General features: G+C 35.5%; 1 protein-coding gene across 1 annotated transcript in view; it reads left to right on the forward strand.

The window, feature by feature from the left end:
• pold1 (polymerase (DNA directed), delta 1, catalytic subunit) overlaps window positions 1–21,085 on the forward strand; it is a 131,420-nt gene that overhangs the window by 14,731 nt on the left and 95,604 nt on the right. The window contains exons 5-7 of the mRNA XM_039774275.1: window positions 9,879–10,004; window positions 18,817–18,985; window positions 20,717–20,831. Of these exons, the coding sequence (XP_039630209.1) occupies window positions 9,879–10,004; window positions 18,817–18,985; window positions 20,717–20,831 (410 nt within the window). The remainder of the gene's footprint in view (window positions 1–9,878; window positions 10,005–18,816; window positions 18,986–20,716; window positions 20,832–21,085) is intronic.

Here is a 21,085-nt window from a genome sequence, read left to right on the forward strand (position 1 = left end):
TATAAAGCAGCTGAGAAGCTGTGTGAAGGCAGCTACACAAAAAAAGCAGCAGAGCGCCACACTCTGAATGTATTCCTGGCATCACCGTTACACCCTCTGTTCTCCCATTTCAACTGAAATGCCTCAAATTTCCAGTAAGGCTCTGCTTAGCAATGACAATAAGGGACACACCATACAAAAGGTTGCCATTGATTTGAGGCAACATTGCTTTCCTCCTGGACAAAACTATATGTTGCATTCTCAAAAGTAATCTCAGTGCACAGCTTGGTCATATTACAACCGGACTGCTGAACTGACAACGTGGTATACAAAGAGATCTCTAACAGATAGTTATTGGTATATTTTCCCTCAGTTTAAAAAGGTTTTCTTTTCTTCTTAATAAAAATTTAAAAGCAGTTCTTTGTCGCTGCGAAGCGCGGGATTTTGCTATATACAGTGTATATATATATATATATATATATATACACACATATACACACACACACACACACAGTGGTGTGTAAAACTATTTGCCCCCTTCCTGATTTCTTATTCTTTTGCATGTTTGTCACACAAAATGTTTCTGATCATCAAACACATTTAACCATTAGTCAAATATAACACAAGTAAACACAAAATGCAGGTTTTAAATGATGGTTTTTATTATTTAGGGAGAAAAAAAAATCCAAACCTACATGGCCCTGTGTGAAAAAGTAATTGCCCCCTGAACCTAATAACTGGTTGGGCCACCCTTCGCAGCAATAACTGCAATCAAGCGTTTGCGATAACTTGCAATGAGTCTTTTACAGCGCTCTGGAGGAATTTTGGCCCACTCATCTTTGCAGAATTGTTGTAATTCAGCTTTATTTGAGGGTTTTCTAGCATGAACCGCTTTTTTAAGGTCATGCCATAGCATCTCAATTGGATTCAGGTCAGGACTTTGACTAGGCCATTCTGAGGTGAATTTGCTGGTGTGTTTTGGGTCATTGTCCTGTTGCAGCACCCAAGATCGCTTCAGCTTGAGTTGACGAACAGATGGCCGGACATTCTCCTTCGGGATTTTTTGGTAGACAGTAGAATTCATGGTTCCATCTATCACAGCAAGCCTTCCAGGTCCTAAAGCAGCAAAACAACCCCAGACCATCACACTACCACCACCATATTTTACTGTTGGTATGATGATCTTTTTCTGAAATGCTGTGTTCCTTTTACGCCAGATGTAACGGGACATTTGCCTTCCAAAAAGTTCAACTTTTGTCTCATCAGTCCACAAGGTATTTTCCCAAAAGTCTTGGCAATCATTGAGATGTTTCTTAGCAAAATTGAGACGAGCCCTAAGGTTCTTTTTGCTTACCAGTGGTTTGCGTCTTGGAAATCTGCCATGCAGGCCGTTTTTGCCCAGTCTCTTTCTTATGGTGGACTCGTGAACACTGACCTTAATTGAGGCAAGTGAGGCCTGCAGTTCTTTAGACGTTGTCCTGGGGTCTTTTGTGATCTCTTGGATGAGTCGTCTCTGCACTCTTGGGGTAATTTTAGTCGGCCGGCCACTCCTGGGAAGGTTCACCACTGTTTTAGAGCTTTAGAAATGGCTTTATAACCATTACCAGACTGATAGATCTCAATTACTTCTGTTCTCATTTGTTCCTGAATTTCTTTGGATCTTCACATGGTGTCTAGCTTTTGAGGTGCTTTTGGAGTACTTCTCTGTGTCAGGCAGCTCCTATTTCTTGATTGAAACAGGTGTGACAGTAATCAGGCCTGGGGGTGGCTACGGAAATTGAACTCCGGTGTGATACACCACAGTTAGGTTATTTTTTAACAAGGGGGCAATTACTTTTTCACACAGGGCTATGTACGTTTGGATTTTTTTTTCTCCTAAATAATAAAAACCATCATTTAAAAACTGCATTTTGTGTTTACTTGTGTTATATTTGACTAATGGTTAAATGTGTTTGATAATCAGAAACATTTTGTGTGACAAACATGCAAAAGAATAAGAAATCAGGAAGGGGGCAAATAGTTTTACACACCACTGTATATATGTGTAGATATATATATATGTGTGTATATATATATATATATATATAATACACACACACACACACACACACACACACACACACACACAAACCGGTTTCCAAAAAAGTTGGGACACTAAACAAATTTGTGAATAAAAACTGAATGCAATGATGTGGAGATGGCAAATGTCAATATTTTATTTGTAATAGAACGTAGATGACAGATCAAACGTTTAATCCGAGTAAATGTATCATTTTAAAGGAAAAATATGTTGATTCAAAATTTCACGGTGTCAACAAATCCCAAAAAGTTGGGACAAGTAGCAATAAGAGGCTGGAAAAAGTAAATTTGAGCATAACGAAGAGCTGGAAGACCAATAAACACTAATTAGGTCAATTGGCAACATGATTGGGTATAAAAAGAGCTTCTCAAAGTGGCAGTGTCTCTCAGAAGCCAAGATGGGTAGAGGATCACCAATTCCCACAATGTTGCACAGAAAGATAGTGGAGCAATATCAGAAAGGTGTTACCCAGCGAAAAATTGCAAAGACTTTGCATCTATCATCATCAACTGTGCATAACATCATCCGAAGATTCAGAGAATCTGGAACAATCTCTGTGCGTAAGGGTCAAGGCCGTAAAACCATACTGGATGCCCGTGATCTCCGGGCCCTTAAACGACACTGCACCACAAACAGGAATGCTACTGTAAAGGAAATCACAGAATGGGCTCAGGAATACTTCCAGAAACCATTGTCAGTGAACACAATCCACCGTGCCATCCGCCGTTGCCAGCTGAAACTCTACAGTGCAAAGAAGAAGCCATTTCTAAGCAAGATCCACAAGCTCAGGCGTTGTCACTGGGCCAGGGATCATTTAAAATGGAGTGTGGCAAAATGGAAGACTGTTCTGTGGTCAGGCGAGTCACGATTCAAAGTTCTTTTGGAAATCTGGGACGCCATGTCATCCGGACCAAAGAGGACAAGGACAACCCAAGTTGTTATCAACGCTCAGTTCAGAAGCCTGCATCTCTGATGGTATGGGGTTGCATGAGTGCGTGTGGCATGGGCAGCTTGCATGTCTGGAAAGGCACCATCAATGCAGAAAAATATATTCAGGTTCTAGAACAACATATGCTCCCATCCAGGCGTCATCTCTTTCAGGGAAGACCCTGCATTTTTCAACAAGATAATGCCAGACCACATTCTGCATCAATCACAACATCATGGCTGCGTAGGAGAAGGATCCGGTACTGAAATGGCCAGTCTGCAGTCCAGATCTTTCACCTATAGAGAACATTTGGAGCATCATAAAGAGGAAGGTGCGACAAAGAAGGCCCAAGACGATTGAACAGTTAGAGGCCTGTATTAGACAAGAATGGGAGAGCATTCCTATTTCTAAACTTGAGAAACTGGTCTCCTCGGTCCCCAGACGTCTGTTGAGTGTTGTAAGAAGAAGGGGAGATGCCACACAGTGGTGAAAATGGCCTTGTCCCAACTTTTTGGGATTTGTTGACACCATGAAATTCTGAATCAACATATTTTTCCCTTAAAATGATACATTTTCTCAGTTTAAACTTTTGTTCCGTGATTTATGTTCTATTCTGAATAAAATATTTGAAGTTGTCACCTCCACATCATTGCATTCAGTTTTTATTCACGATTTGTATAGTGTCCCAACTTTTTTGGAATCCGGTTTGTATATATATATGTGTATATGTATGTATATATGTATATATATATATATATATATATATATATATATATATATATATATATATATATATATATATATATATATATATATATATATATATATATATATATATAGCAAAATACCAAGGCTACGTGATGTCATGTGTTAAAGAAGTTATGAAAAAGAAAAGGAAACACTTTAAAAATAACGTAACATGATTGTCAAAGTAATTGTTTTGTGTATTTGCCGGCAGCGCAATGAAGTTGTTTTCGTAGCTGCATCAGAAAATGTACTATGACGCCTGACACGCCTCCTTTTACTGTTTTCTCACAGCTTGATTGCTGCTGTCATATATATATATATATATATATATATATATATATATATATATACACACACACACACACACACACATACATACATACATACATACATATACATATCTTATTATCTACATATCTACATATACACATATATATATAATATATATATATACATACATACCTATCTACATTATATATACACATACATACATACATACACACACACAAATTATATATATATATGTGTGTGTGTGTGTGTGTGTGTATATATACACATACATATACTTGTGTGTATGTTTGTTTGTGTGTGTATAGGTTTGGTCACTGAGTGCAAGGGAAAAATAATAAATTATAGTCTATAAGTTATTAAACAGTAAAACATTAACGTTTTAAGAAGTACAGGTACATTGATATTACATTTTCTATGTGAACGTTCAAATTTGTGCCTCTGGTAATGTGCCTTACCGGCATTTAAAGAAAATTAGTTTTGTGTCCTCTGCAGTGTTAAGAGAGAAAGGCTTTGGTTTGGGATAAAAGGAAAAAAGGTGTAAAGAAAAGAAAGTTGCCTTTTTCTTTTATATAGTATAGAGAGATGTGTTCGCTGACGTTATGATCGCCTTTTGGGGACAGTCGCGTGGGTCTTGTGTAGACTGGTGAGACGCCCCCGCCATTAATCGGCTGTGATGGCACTGTCAGTCCTCCACTCGTGTGCGTGTCTTCATAATCCGAGGTGAGGACCTCATAATCGCATACGTGCAAACGAAAGTGTGAATCGCCTTAATGTTATTTTGCCGTGGTGTAGAAAAGGGGTCCTGTGTTTGCACTTGTCTGGGCTATAGCGCAGGGGGAGGATGAAAAAAATTAAAAGTGCTCACTTTGACTTAAGGCAGAAGCGCAGTCAGCGTCTCAAAGGCCGGCACAGCTATGCACGTGCGCTGGCTGCTCGACTTTTGCTGGGCAGGAGACCACAGTTTCTTCAGACACGTTCATGATATCAAAAGTCTCAGCGCTCTTTGGAGGTCATTCATATATATATATATATATAAAAATACCCGCCTGAAAGGAGAAGTAGTGTGTTAAAGAAGTAATGAAAAAGAAAAGGAAACATTTTAATAATAACGTAACATGATTGACATTGTCATGAGTGTTGCTGTCATATATACAGTGGTGTGAAAAACTATTTGCCCCTTCCTGATTTCTTATTCTTTTGCATGTTTGTCACACAAAATCAAACAAAATCATCAAACACATTTAACCATTAGTCAAATATAACACAAGTAAACACAAAATGCAGTTTTAAATGATGGTTTTTATTATTTAGGGAGAAAAAAAATCCAAACCTACATGGCCCTGTGGGAAAAAGTAATTGCCCGCTTGTTAAAAAATAACCTAACTGTGATGTATCACACCTGAGTTCAATTTCCGTAGCCACCCCCAGGCCTGATTACTGCCACACCTGTTTCAATCAAGAAAAAGGAGCTGCCTGACACAGAGAAGTAGACCAAAAGCACCTCAAAAGCTAGACATCATGCCAAGATCCAAAGAAATTCAGGAACAAATGAGAACAGAAGTAATTGAGATCTATCAGTTCTTTTTCACACAGGGCCATGTAGGTTTGGATTTTTTTTTTCTCCCTAAATAATAAAAACCATCATTTAAAAACTGCATTTTGTGTTTACTTGTGTTATATCTGATTAATGGTTAAATGTATTTGATGATCAGAAACATTTTGTGTGACAAACATGCAAAAGAATAAGAAATCAGGAAGGGGGCAAATAGTTTTTCACACCACTGTATGCCTGCCTAAATAAGTCACCCTCGCTTTGCTCTTACTTTATTTACCGTTCATTTAATCATGGCTAATGGCGGAAAAATTATAAAATGGATGGAGGATGGCTTTACCAAAACAATTATTGATGGCGAATCGATTATTCATAAAGCTTGAATTGGTGATCTGTTTTTCTGTGTTAACCTCATATTTTTTCAGACTTCTTCTCAAACTAAGGTGGTTTGAGGGTAAAACGAATCTGGATGCGCTGATCAATGTAATCATGGAAATCATGCATTGACAAAAGCTCCCCTTTGCTTGTAATGCAAAGTGTGATTAAATGCATTATTTTTTAACGCGTTATGGAGTACATGCATCGAAGCTTCTCAGATTTTAAAAATAACGTAACACGATTGTCAATGTAACCTTTTGTAAGTAGTGCCTGGAGGATTCAGTGTGGAGAATCTCTAGAGACAGCGTGTGTATTAACTTGTGGATTTTTCTGTGAGTATTTGGTGGCAGTCTGACGAAGTTGCTTCGGAAGACGGCGTTAGTATGGAGCTCAGCTCAGAGCGAAATGAGGTAAATGGGAGGGGTCATGATGACGTGACTCCCCCACCCGCCTTAACTGTCAATCCCCCACAAACAGTCTCTCAGAATTTGCATAAGCACACCCCTTCACCTACAATTTTAACTTAGTTACAAAGTGATCAAAACTCGCTTATATCCCGTCCTCTCATTAAACTTGTATCCCGCATTCCGTGGCATGTGAAACGCCAGCGTAGCCTGTCTATGAACTTAATTTAAAGTTTAGGTTTACACCTTGCTTTCTTTCCGAGGTAACAGCACTCATGAATATGGTAGTATATGTCACTCGCTCGCTTCTTATTGTTTCGCTGCCTTCTCAATTATATAATGCATGTTTTCTTAAGTGCTTTTTGGAGGTCTTCCTGGTTTTCTACGCACTGCGTTGACAGTCAGTTCAAGTGATTACGTGGGAGGCGTGATGATGTCACACGGAACTCCGCCCTCCCACGTCATTCCAGCTCAACTCCATTACAGTTAATGGAGAAAAATACCTTCCAGTTATGACCATTAGGCGTAGAATTTTGAAATGAAACCTGCCCAACTTTTGTAAGTAAGTTGTAAGGAATGAGCCTGCCAAATTTCAGCCTTCTACCTACACGGGTAGTTGGAGAATTAGTGGTGAGTGAGTGAGTGAGGGCTTTGCCTTTTATTAGTGTGTGTGTGTATATATATATATATATATATATATATATATATATATATATATATATATATATATATATATATATATATATATATATATATATATATATATATATATATATATATATATATATATATATATATATATATATATATATATATATATATATATATATATATATATATATATATATATATATATATATATATATATATATATATATATATATATATATATATATATATATATATATATATATATATATATATATATATATATATATATATATATATATATATATATATATATATATATATATATATATATATATATACATATATATATATATATATATATATATGTATATATATATATATATATATATATATATATGTATATATATATATATATATATATATATATATATATATATATATATATATATATATATATATATATATATATATATATATATATATATATATATTTATATATATATATGTGTATATTTATATGTACAGTATGTATGTATACTCAGCAAAAAAAGAAACGTCCTCTGAATTTCAACTGTTTTTACTTTCAGTAAACTTAATGTGTAAATATTTGTATGAACACTAAAAGAGTCAACACCATAAGACATAAACTAAAAATGTTTCACAATGTGTCCCTGAATGAAGGGAAGCTCAAAATGAAAAGTTCCAGTCTGTATCTGGTGTGGCCACCAGCTGCTTGAAGTACTGCAGTGCATCTCCTCTTCATGGACTGGACCAGATTTGTCAGTTCTTGCTGTGAGATGTTACCCCACTCTTCCACCAAGACACCTGCAAGTTCCTGGACATTTCTGGGGCGAGTGGCCCTAGCCCTCACCCTGCGATCCAACAGGTCCCAGACATGCTCAATGGGATTGAGATCCGGGCTCTTCCACTGCAAGGATGATCAGCTGTCCTTCCTGTCTTCCTGTAGCGTGGTCTTAGGCATTTCACAGTGTGGACATGGCAATTTATTGCCCTAGCCACATCAACAGTTCTCATGCCTCCCTGCAGCATGCCTAATGCACGTTCACGCAGATGTGCAGGGACCCTAGGCATCTTTCTTTGGGTGTTATTTACAGTCGGTAGACAAGTCTCTTTAGTGTCCTGCGTTTTTAGAACTGTGACCTTAAATGCCTACTTTCTGTAAGCTGTTAAGGTCTTGACGACCATTCCGCAGGTGCATGTTAATTAATTGATTATGGTTAATTGAACATGCATGGAAAATATTGTTTAAACCCTTTACAATGAAGATCTGTAAAATTATTTGGATTTTTAAAACATTGTTGAAATAAACAGTCCTGGAAAAAGGAATGTTTCTTTTTTTGCTGAGTATATATGTATATAGATATGTGTATGTGTAGATGTGTATATTTAGATATGTTTGTGTGTATGTATGTGTATATATATATATATATATATATATATATATATATATATATATATATATATATATATATATATATATATATATAGTAATAAGAAGAGACACAAGGCATAGCAAGGTTTGGGGCAGCCACCCGTTTAATGCGTTTTGCTGGCTGCAAAAGCAAATGATTCCTAATAGTCAAGTTTACACAACAGAGTCCAAAAGAGAACTGCCTCCCAGAGAAAAGACGGGAGGCTTTATAGGACGTTCATTGGGGGATGGTAGTGTTGATGTCCTCGGGACCGGAAGTGATGTCATTCTCGGGGCTGGGACCGGAAGTGATGTGTCCCGAGTCGAGGTGATGGCTCCTGGTGGGATTTCCTGGCAGAGACCTGCAGGGAACTTAGAAAGAGCGTCAGCGTAAAGGGCAGATGTATTATCAGTCCTCTCTAAGCCCTTCAGCTGCTTCCTATGCACACGTGTGTGACAATATATATATATTTATATATATAAACAGCAACACTCATAACGGTGACAAAACAATTACTTTGACAATAATGTTATGTTATTTTTAAAATGTTTCCTTTTCTTTTTGATCACTTCTTTAACACACCACTTCTCTGCTGCGAAGCGCGAGTATTTCGCTAGTCATTTATATTAGGTAGAATACCCAGTGGGGGCTGGGTGTTCCTGTGACCTTGGAACTCCTGCAGATTTTGTTTTTTTACTCCAAGCCCTCAGTGTTTTTGGTTTTTTTTTTTTTTTCTGTCCTCCTGGCAATCGGACCTTACTTTATTCTTTGTTACTTAGTATTGCCTAATCTTATATTAATATTTTTCTTTTTTCTTTCTTTGTCTTATAAAGAACTTTGAGCTACATAATTTGTATGAAAACCTCCTATATACATAAATGTTGCTGGTGATTGACAATGTCCATTTAAATTTTATAGGGTTTGGTGGTTTTTGTGAAAGATAGTTACTTGAAGGTTGTGTTACATTTAAGTGAGAAAGCAAATAAAAGAACACACAAGGTGTTGGTTTTTTTTGTGGTAATACAAATGCATTCTGGTAATTGGCTGAAGGTGGGAGTGAGGTACTTGGCCTTTAACAAGGTAAGAGAAGTTTATAAATGTAAAATGGGAGAAGCATTGGAAAAAACGCCATAAGGCCTAAATGTGCAGATTCCCGCTATACGTGTTTTACCAGATGCTACAGTGATGGAAGAGGAGTTCAAATGAATGGTCTAGTATTGTACGCTTCTTCTTGGTTGTTGCTGATGCACTAGGTTGCCTTTTACAACATCTATTTATTTGATATTAAACATGTTATTAACAAGGCCTTCTGTCTTAATGCTGAATTATTTGTTTTTCTGCTTGCTGTCCCATGTGATCTGATGTCATGTCTGATTTACCATAATTTAATTATATGGAAAGATTATCTTGAAATTATTACTTTGTTTAATTGCAGGCTTTTCCCAGGGAGACTTGAGCACTTTTAAGAAGGAACTCAACTCTGTAGTGCTAAGTGACTTGCGCTCCAACAAAGAGAACATTTCACAGGCTGTTTTGGCTGTTGATATATGCAAGAAGGAGAGTGAGTAATTGTCTTGTGCACTTCAATTCTAAAGCTAATTTTAGACATTGGGAATTTGGATAAAAGGTTAGTAGGTTTGTCCAAAAGTATCCAAATATCAATAAGTGTTGATTTTAACATTTTAAAATTACTTCAGTGCTCCTTTTTCGTGGCCTCAGTTCTATAGTCTACATCCGGGGTACCCACACTTTTTCGGCTTGCGAGCTACTTTTAAAATGACCAGGTCAAAAACAATCTGATTGTATGGGTGGTCACCTACCAGGTAATGCTTGTGGTTAGTCTGTAAGTCAGCAAACACCCACCACGGGAGCCCTCTCAGTTGCCAGAATCAGATCATAGAATGTTACATAGTTAACTGTCAAATAATGCGAAGAGTACGCGACACGTGTTTCGCCCTATTTTGGGCTCATCAGGCGTACACACTCCACTGCACCCATCATCAGGGATCGAACCGCGGACGTCAGACAAACGCAACTTCGATTGTGACATTGTGAGAAAAAAAAATCCTCTTCCAGTTCCACATCCAGCCCATACCCTCCCCAACCAAATTTTCTTTTTTAAATCCCTTCTTTAGTCAATATAAATTGGAAGGCTAACTAGATCACAGCCGGAGTTTTGCAGTAGCTTGCGCGTTTGATCGTGTGTGTGGGATGACCAGTGTGTTAGAAGAAAATAGATCTCAGACTGGCTGCCCTGTATGTCAATCAAGTGGCAAATGCCATAGGGAGGATATATGATAGACTAACGTTTAAAAAAATTTTTTTTTTAATGCAACGCGATCTATCTGCTTTACCTTTGCGATCTACTGGTCAATCGCGATCAATGCATTAAGCACCCCTGGTCTTCATAGTGAATACATTTGCAGGTCTGCATAGCTCGAGTTGCAGTCCAGTTTCCTCTGCATGCAAGAGTTAATAAGATGGCAATTTCAGCAGTGTTGGAGCCCACACCAGCATGCTTAATTGACAGAGAGCAGCTGGAGTGACATCTGGAAATACTTTGCATTTCTGGTAAATTTGAATGGAAAAAACAAGCAAGCCTGCATGCAAGATTTACAAGAGAGTCAATACTAGAAATTTCAAGAGGTATTTTATTATTAAATTAAGGAAACATTATCAAGTATAAATCTGTAAAATGTGGCATTTGAAGTAGGAATGTGGTGTTTACTCCCCCCCACAAGTTAAAATGTCTTTGTTGCAATTTTTATAGCTATTTAAATGTTTAACTCATTAACACAGGGGTCTGTTTTTATTTCTAGATAATTTGGATAGATAGAACTTTATTTGTCCCCAGGGGGACATTTGGCTTTTTACAGAAGCTCTTTAAATAAATAAATACTGTACATAAATAGATAGATAAATTAGTAGGTTAATAAAAATACAAACACACGTTACACTGAGCACACACTGGAATTACTAGAAAGAAGGAAAAATTCAAAAATAAAGAGAACTTCTGAGTTGGCAGGCCCAGTCACAGTGAAGCATTATGCAGATGTGCTACTGTTGGTATAAAGATTCCCCAGGAGCATTTCTTGACACACTTCTACTGTGTATTTCATTGGCTGAAAGTACTCTGTGTTAATGTGTCAGAGAGAGGATGTGCAACATTGTTCATAATGGAACTGAGCTTGCTCTTTTAATTAGTCTGTTGATTTGATGTGTTTCTCTTGAAATGATGTTACCAGCCCAGCATTCCACAGCATAAAAAAATTACGCTGGCCATCAGGGTAATTCCATTTTAAATAATCACACTTTTGGACCTCATTGTCACAGATTTTAACAAAAGTTGGCATGCTGATTTGGTTATAAGAACTTAAATTTCACGTGTCTTGGATCAATATTAAGAGAAATTTAAGCTAATTTTGAATTTATTGGTGGGACGATTATGACAATGATGGGCAGCATTGGCCGTTACCTGGCCATGATGCCAATAGAATGGAATGGAAGGACCGAGGGAAGAGTATCGCTGTGGCAATACCTCACCTAAGATGCTAGAAGGCAGCTGTCCTGGGTGGCTGTGGCACCATGGATTCCCGCAGGGCATGCTGGGAGCTGGAGTTTGGTGCAGCCCTGTTGGGTTCCATGGGGGCCGCCAGGAGGAGCAGCAGAGTCATGCAATGGATTTCCACCAAACCCGGGAGTGATTCCTGGTAATCCTGATGAACCACCTGGAGCACTCCCAAGTGCTAAATAAAAGGAGATGCCTCATTCTGAGAGCTAGAGTTGGGCGGAGAAAGATGAAGCTTGCTGCTTGAGTAGTGAAAAAAAAAATTAAAATGGGTCTCTTTTAAACTAAAGCTAGCTTATGTCCTGAACATCTCCATAATTTATATGAAGATCTAGCCAGTCAAAGTCATAATTCCCCCATCAAATAAGTTAAGATTTTGTTAGCTTAAATCTCCTTTTATATCGATCCAAGACATGTGCAATGGGTTACTCATATGACCAAATCAACATGTCAAGTTTCATTAAAATCTGTGGCAATGTGGTCCCATCACAGTTGCATCAGATGTAAAGATATTTTTTACCAGCGTTTCACTTTTATTCTTTGCTCTTCATTCAATGACAAGACTCTTTAGCACTAGAGTTCTGTTACTTCCTTGATTTTTAAACCCTCACCTTAGTCTGCTGACATAGCGCATTATTTTCTTTTATTCTATTACCTGCGATTTTAAAATAATTTATTTTATCACAATTACAATATATTGTAAGGCTCATTAACTTTTCGTTGCTCAATTGTGTAATCAGTGGGGCTAATCCTACATGCACTCATATACTTCCAGCTGTGCTTCAAAGTGTGTATTTAGTATGTTGGGACTCATTTGCAGCTCAATAAGAGCACACCTCACAGAAGAACATGTTGACGTGCTAGTCTTGTTAAAAAAAAAAATAATAATAATAAAAAAATTTGTAAGTTACAAAGACATCATAGTTTGTTTACACAAAAATGCAATTTGCACAGCTTACATTTATGCAAAACCTTTAAGTGTGTTAAGTCTGTTTTTGTGTTGCTGAACAGTTATTTGCAAAAAATCACATTAATATTCTCTTTTAATTGAATGTTTATTTAATGTTTGTGTTCATATTTGTATGTGTACTGTTTACAAAGTGTGGCAGTGCTTATTTAATTAGCATTCAATGATTTTTGTAACATTTCGTTGTACCACAGTTGACCACATTTAAACTCCTTTTCTTTTGATTACTTACAGAACTTTACAGTTTTACAAAAGATTGCACTGCTTCAAATATTTCCATTTATTGACTAAAATTTTGTGTTATTTGTTTTAATCAATGTTAAGATTAAAATGCATATAGAATTATAATTTATTTAATTGAAATTTGAGTTACAGTAATAATTAGGTATAAATTTCAAAATTTAGTATCATATGGAAGTTTGAAATTTTAGCATGGTGTCAACCCTTAAAGAAGTTTTTTTTTTTTTTTTCTCCTTATACAAGATTATTCATATAAATACTTTGTGCTCCTCAATGCGCTTTGAGCTTCTTCTAGAGGTAGGGTAAATAAATACAGTGTAATATTGCAATATTTTTCTTTGCAATATTTTGAAATCCACAAAAATAATGTTTTAATGAATACATTGTTTGGATAAGAAAGTATTATTTGTAAAGTCCCTTAGATCCTGCTGTGAAAGCAGTTTTTTGTGAGAAAGGAAATGCACTATATGAGTTATTTTATGTAAGAGGCACGATAACACAGATAACCTGAAACACAACTGCTGAAATTCTGATATATGCTCCATGCATGTTTACTTAGAGCATTTGCATCAGTTGTGGCTTTTACAGAGGTTACAGAGAAGAAAGAGCTTAATATGCAACATGTACTTTGTAAGGACTCTCCTATAATATTTAAGTTCTGTTGCACAACAAATTAGCACTGTTGCATTATGATTTCATGAATGCTTAAAGGAGTTTTTACTGATTGAATATTCATAATTTGATAAAATTTTAAAATGTGTTTTAGCATGGTGCTTTGCATCATTGTGGGACTTTCTTAGACTGCCCGCTTGTGTTTTTTTGGTTGCGTAGCTTCCATTGTCATCAATGAAATGTACAGCTGTCTGTCCAAATGTTAAGAGAAGCTTGCTTGTTTTGACTTGACACTTTTTCCTTCAGTTCAGCTAGTGGTTGTGGTTGGTGTGATTTTATCCCTTCCGTCACACATAAGTGTTTGAAACCTGATTTATGTTTCATAAAGAAATTAATTTCAGAGCTTCCCTCAATTACAAGCTGATGACTGGGGGGAAAGCAGAAAAGCGCACATTTAACATTTTGATCTTTTTCTACTTGCCCTATATAATGGTGGTAATATTACTTTGCATGTTCATAAGATGACTACAGTGTTCACTTGTGTCCTGATAACCACCACATCAGCAAATGTAGTTTGAATGTGGGTTTAGTTGTAATGAAGCTCAGCAAGTAAACCAAAAAAAGATGCACCCGCCCCCCCGCATTGCTGATTAACATGAAACTGTTATTGCTACAAGAGCGGAATATTGTGTTAAAACTGGTGCGATATAAAGAATGCATTAAAAGTTAGTTGGTGAAATCTTGTTAAGTAGTTAGTGCCATGCACCTCTTAACATGCATAAACATGTATGTAGACCTCACAACTTTAAATCCATATTGAAACATACTAGAAGTACTCCATGTTTTTTATTTTAAACTATTCAAATCTTGCTTACTGGTTCAGGTGATAGCCTAACCATAAGCATTAATCTTTATTTCACAAGGCTTCACCCTGCACTAAGTTATTGATTTCTACCTTATGTATTATGACAGTGAAAATACTGTTAAAATTCTTGACATCCAATTAAAAAGTGAAAAAAAAAGTGTGATTGCTTCAAGTATATTTTTTTATCTATGTAATATGATGTAGATTGACAAATTTTTGGTACTTAGGATATGATTTCAAATTTAACTAATGTCAAATAAAAATGGATACATTGCATATAATGAAGCACAGTATGTAATCTCATTGACGTTTTGTAGAACACTAAAAAAGCTTAATTATGTTACATCTTAACCCAAATTAATACTATATTCTGTAAGCATTTAGTTGAATACTCAGTATTGAAAAAAGTGCTTAAAAATAAATGTACTTGACTGTTCTATGGATGATACTGAGCTTTATTGTCTTTCTCTGTGTCATCTAAAGATGCAGTATGTTGATTCCTCTATTTTAACATTATTCTATACTATTGTTCACAAAATATGTTTTCTAAACTTTCATTATACTTACAAAAAGTAAACTTGTTTAAAGCTTTCTGTGAATAATGCTGTAAAAAGTAAATAGAAGTTAATAGTGGTCAGTTGCTAATGGGTTCAAAGATCTGTGTGCATATTGCATCATAAAATGCAAATTAAAGCTATTTGGTGTGGCACAACTTTTTTAACTTGTCAGTCAGGTCTGTTGGAAAAGAATGGTAACCTTCAAAAAACAAAAATATATGCTTGTAGAAAGATACAGACTTTACAAGGTGAAAAAGTCTTATTTAAATTAAGAAAAATCCAGAGTTTGAAAGCCTCCTTGCCTTGTTGAGTTTGCATTGTTTCAACCTGTGTTGTTTTATGTTGAGGTACAATGATTTCTTCAAACTTTCTTAAATTAAATAGTGACAAAACTAAGGTTCTCCTCATTGGTACAAAATCAACATTATCCAAAACTGATCATATTTAATTTGTTGTTGATATTTCCTCTGTTTCCCCTTCCCCACAGGTTAAGAGTCTGGGTGTCATCCTTGACAGTACTTTATCCTTTCATTCCCACATCAATAACATCTCCCGGTTTGCATATTTACACCTGTGTAACATTAATCGTATTCGCCCCTCACTCACTCCCCACACCACTGCTATCCTTGTTCATAGCCTTGTCACTTCTCATCTGGATTATTGCAATTCCCTTTTCTTTGGTCCTTCTCGTAAATCTCTTTATAAGATTCAACTGGTACAGAATTCAGCTGCCCACATCATTACTAGAACCCCCTCTATTCACCATATCACTCCCTTTTTGCAGCAACTTCATTGGCTTCCAGTTAAGTTCCGCATTCAATTCAAAATCCTCCTACTAACTTTTAAGGCTATCCACAACCTTGCCCTCCATATCTGTCCGACCTCCTCCATGTTTCCATTCCCTCCCGTACCTTTAGATCCTCTTCCTCCGTCCACTTGACTGTCCCCTTCGTCCGTCTTACCACTATGGGGAGCAGAGCATTCAGTTGCTCTGCTGCCCAGCTTTGGAACTCACTACCATCTGAGCTTAGAAATATTGAATCATTTTCACTTTTCAAATCTAAACTTAAAACTCATTTGTTTAAGATTGCTTTTTCTTTTGATTACAATTGCTCTGTCTGATTTTAACTTCTGTATTTTACTTTTTTTTATAATCTGTGCTTTGTCTGTTGTTCAGTGTCCTTGAGTGTTTAGAAAGGCGCCTACAAATAAATGTATTATTATTATTATTGTTATCCTGTTTGTATATGGATCACGTTCGAAACACTAAAAGTTCAAAGTCAGAAGTGTAGAAAGTATAATGATACAAATAATAATAATGATAATTAGTAACAATACGAATAGCACACTGCACGCATTGGAGTGATGTGAGCATTGCTCTCGTTTCACTGACCATTTCAGTTTCTCTGTTTGAAGACAGATTCACCTCCTCATCAGTGTTGTTTCTTATGAGACACCATTATTAGACTAGAAGAAGACATTTATACACTGTTGCCCAGGTAGCACTCAGGCCTAACGCTTACATAAGACACACATATTACGTTGCCCAAGTAATGTTTGGCACTAATGCTGTTTGCATTTTTACAGCCGGAGTAATCCTTGGGCCTTACGCGAGACTTACCTATACCGTTGCCCGAGCGACACTTGGGACTAATGCATGAGTGATGATCTAATGCTAAGTTACATGGTAATATATAGGAGTCTGCATTTCAAAACTTCCATACTCTCTAGACACACAGGTGCCTCAACTCATGATGCTGCACTAAAAGTGAAGCACAAGTTGAATGCACTGATTAATTCATTAATGTTATATCTAAGGCATTCACATTTTGATAGTCTTGCAAAAATAAATAGTGATCCTGCCTAAAGATGGCCTGCGTCATTGCTTAAAAACAAAATACAGAAAAAAAAAAACAAAATACAGAAAAAACGGAATACCAGAATTCTGAATTTGCAGTGCAAACTTGGCTTAAGAGGAAATGGAGTTTGTCAAAATATCTAGTTAATTTTATGAAACAAGTGAAAGCATATATTGAATAGTACATGAACAAAGCATAGTTACTTTAGTTAAAGTAAGATCTGTAGTTTTTGCAGAGCCAATTTTGGTTTTTAGTCTCTAGATGTAATTAATTAATCATACATTTGAGGTTCCTTACTTCAGGTGAGATATCTGGCAAACAACTTGGACCTTTTTTACAGGAATTCTAAAGTAGTGAATGGAAAAAGCAGTGACCAAAGTTCATAAAATATTATTTTTCATTAGGTGGCATTAATCTTCTAATTGTTCCTGAATATATAAATTCAAACTGACATTTTGCAGCAGTTATCATGTACTTGATAAAATGAAAAGCATAATTTGAAAAGTTTTGTGACATTTACTTTATTTTAATGAAAACCTCTTTAAAAATCACAGCGTTAATGTTTACGATTAATGTTGCATTTGTATTTGTTTTGATTCTGGTTTTGAGAGTATTAAGACCTATTTTTGAATTACTAAATATAAAGCCTCAAGAAATAAATGTAGCATGTAAATATGCTGAAACAAATCTGGTGAAGAAGCAGCATATGTCATATTTTCAAAAAGTCTTTGCTGAAATTTTCCTAACTTTTTATAGTTGAGAAGAACTAAATTCGGGTCATGTTCTTGACTATATTGTGACTGTGTTTCGAGTTCGAAAATATTTTATTGTCCCATTTTTATTTTTTGAGTTGCCTTATTAGTAATTCATTCCAGCCTACAGATGAAACAGTGAGAAGCATACTTTTTTATTCATTCCAAAATGTGAAGTGGGATGTCATTTATCCTTTCTAAATTTGTTTTCATTTACTCAGTTTCAATTCAGAAAGAATGCTTTCTTCCTCCAGCTATTTTCTTTCAGGAAAAACTGGTACAATTAAAATAAACTTACTATGCAAATGCTTCTAAAGTTTTATTTGTACATATTATCCTGTACACAATATATATTGTATTGTATAACAAATGAATGAACTTCATTAATCTTCTTAATCCAGTTTTTTGAGTTGTGGAAGGTACACACAAGCTCTTACAGCATATGGCAAAAATTCATGAATGTATTTCTTAGTGTTTTTCTTAGTGAATTGTCTTTTACAGTTCTTCCACCATCTCAGTTGTAACTCAGTGGAAATAGAAGAATATTGATGTCAGGTTTTGCAAAAATATGAAAAATTGTTTAGGCTCTCTGTTATATTTGCACCTGTCTCATATTTTATGACCTTTGGTGCATCTTCACCTTTTGGAATCCACATATAATATCACCAAAGGCAATTTGAGGTAAGTATGGACTGTGAAATTTTCCTCTGAAACCACAATGTATTCCCAGCATATTTCTAAAAAACTGAAAAGATTTGTGTTGATGTAACGTTTAGTTTCTAAACCTTTTTTTGGAAGAAGGATCCCAGTCACTAACAAGCGAGGCAGTAATGGTGTTAAAGCTCATTTGATGCTCATTGATTTTTTTTTTTTTTAAGCTTTTTTCCCCCCTTTCACTCTAATTTATTTATGGGGTTTTCTGTATTTTGTTTTTGTCCATCTATTTCATTTAGGCATGTATGGATTCCATGGAAAACAGCCCAGTGACTTTTTACGCATCACTATGGCAACACCTCGGCTTATAGCTCCAGCAAAGCGGCTATTGGAGCAGGGGTTCAAATTTTCTTTATTTCCAACACAAAGCTATGCAGCATTTGAAGCCAACATTGATTTTGTGATCAGGTGACTGCAGATAAATAACTTTTAAAAGCTTTTGTTGCAAATTTCCTTATTTGGTTTTCACCCAGTGATCAAGTTGAATGGGTCCCAGTTATTGTATATCAAGAAAGAAAAGCTTATCCTTTTGGAACATGTACATAGCTCTTGTGAAATGTATTTAAAGAAATAATTCACTGCTCCATGAGGGCCCATCCTCACATTGAAATATATTAACACTAAAGGTGGTGGAATAAATTGGTAGAGTATTTCAATATTGTACATTTTGCAATTGACCTTGACACACTGAGAACAAGTAACACAGTTTGTTTTCCTTATTTTCATGTCACGTGCAGTATAGTTACGGGAGTTTTTGTATCTTTGCTTACTTGCACCAGACACCATATTTTGAATGATAAAAGTTAACATATTTATTATATTGCTAAACATATAACAAATTGGATTCCAGAAGATATATGTTGGAAGTGATTCTATACTAAAAACTATGTAAATTACTATAAATTGATTAATAAAAGTTAACATACATCTTTAGGATTTACAAGCTAAAACCAGTATGACCAGCAATCAAAACAGTATGGCTCAATTTATTTTTTCTCTCTGGCACTGTAGTTTTATTATTTTCATTTTTATTTATTTATTATACTGCACACACCTGTGGACCACTTTTGCACAGTGAAGGCTTTGTTTTACATTTGACGATTTATAGACAAGTCCCAGTTGGATATTTAATTAGGTTTTCTTTCAGATGTACTGTAAATCATTCATTGCAGTTTTGAAGTGACAAACTAAGGTATTATTCAGGAGTATAGGGCTTTTACAAATGGGACAGATATTGGATACAAATAGTTGGGAACAAAAATGTAGAATAAATTATAATGAGTAATTCTGATTATCTATTGACCCGGACTTGATTTTTTACAAAATGGTGAGAGCTGCTGTATTTTCCTGAGACAGAGGTTTTACCCCGCAAACACACCCCACCACCACCACCACCTTTTGATCCTATTTGTTGTTTGCAGTATTTGTTTATAGATCATATTTTTTATTCATGACCAGTTTTAGAGTTCTGCTGAAATTGCCATTATATCAGATTATACAAAAATAGCATGAGAGTAGTACTAACTTTTATAATGGTAAAATACATGTATATAGAATAAAATAGAATCAGATTTAAAGTTAAGGAAAGCAAAATGAAGCTCCATGCAAAATGATAATTGTATGCAAGTAAATCTAAGGAAGAATCACATGTTGTTAGTACTGCTAACTGCTAAATCAAATTTAATTTTCAGCTGTCTATGGTAGAGTTAGTGTGTTATCCCCACACACATAACACATTTTCTCTGGATATTCTTATTTATTGCTAGTCCGGTTAATTAGCAGATGTAAATTATCCTAGTATTCTCTTCATGATTCCTTCCTCCATTGAAATAGTGCTGTCAAGACTGGTTGCAGCACCCAGCAAACGTTTAATGGAGAACGTGGATTTGAAACTTATATATGCATAGACAAACCTCTGTGATTTTATGTTCCCTGGATAGACAGTATTAAGATTGCATTCTGCTTTTTATGTTATACAGTAATACTTTGTTTATTCATGTGTCCTAATTTGAGATGTTATTGCATGAAGGTATAATTGGAAAGACAATAGTTTGCGTTTAATTCTCAGCTGGTTGTATATTCATCTGTGTTTGGGTAACTAACATTTGAAATTTTTGTACCACTTTGCTTCCTGTCTAGGTTCATGGTTGACTGTGATGTAGTTGGCTGCAATTGGATAGAGCTGCCAGCAGGAAAATATTTTCTAAGGGAAGATCAAGTGCCTAGTGATGACAGTAGTGACAATCCAAATAAAGTAAACATCCTGCAGTTTTTTTATTTTTTCTATTAGAAATTCTGTAGTGTCATGGGGATTGTTGTTTGTTGTAATATTTATGTATTTATTCTTTGGGACAAATAAAGTGCTATTTATCTGTCTGTATCTGTTTGAGTTAAAGGGTCCTTGACACAGCTTGAAATACTTGACTAGAATCTGATGTTGTTCAGTTTAATTTGTATCTATTTTCTGTAGTTCATTGTCATGTAAAGCCTCATTGTTTTATTTTAGTC

Source organism: Polypterus senegalus, chromosome 13, assembly GCF_016835505.1.
Source record: "Polypterus senegalus isolate Bchr_013 chromosome 13, ASM1683550v1, whole genome shotgun sequence".
NCBI lineage: Eukaryota > Metazoa > Chordata > Cladistia > Polypteriformes > Polypteridae > Polypterus > Polypterus senegalus.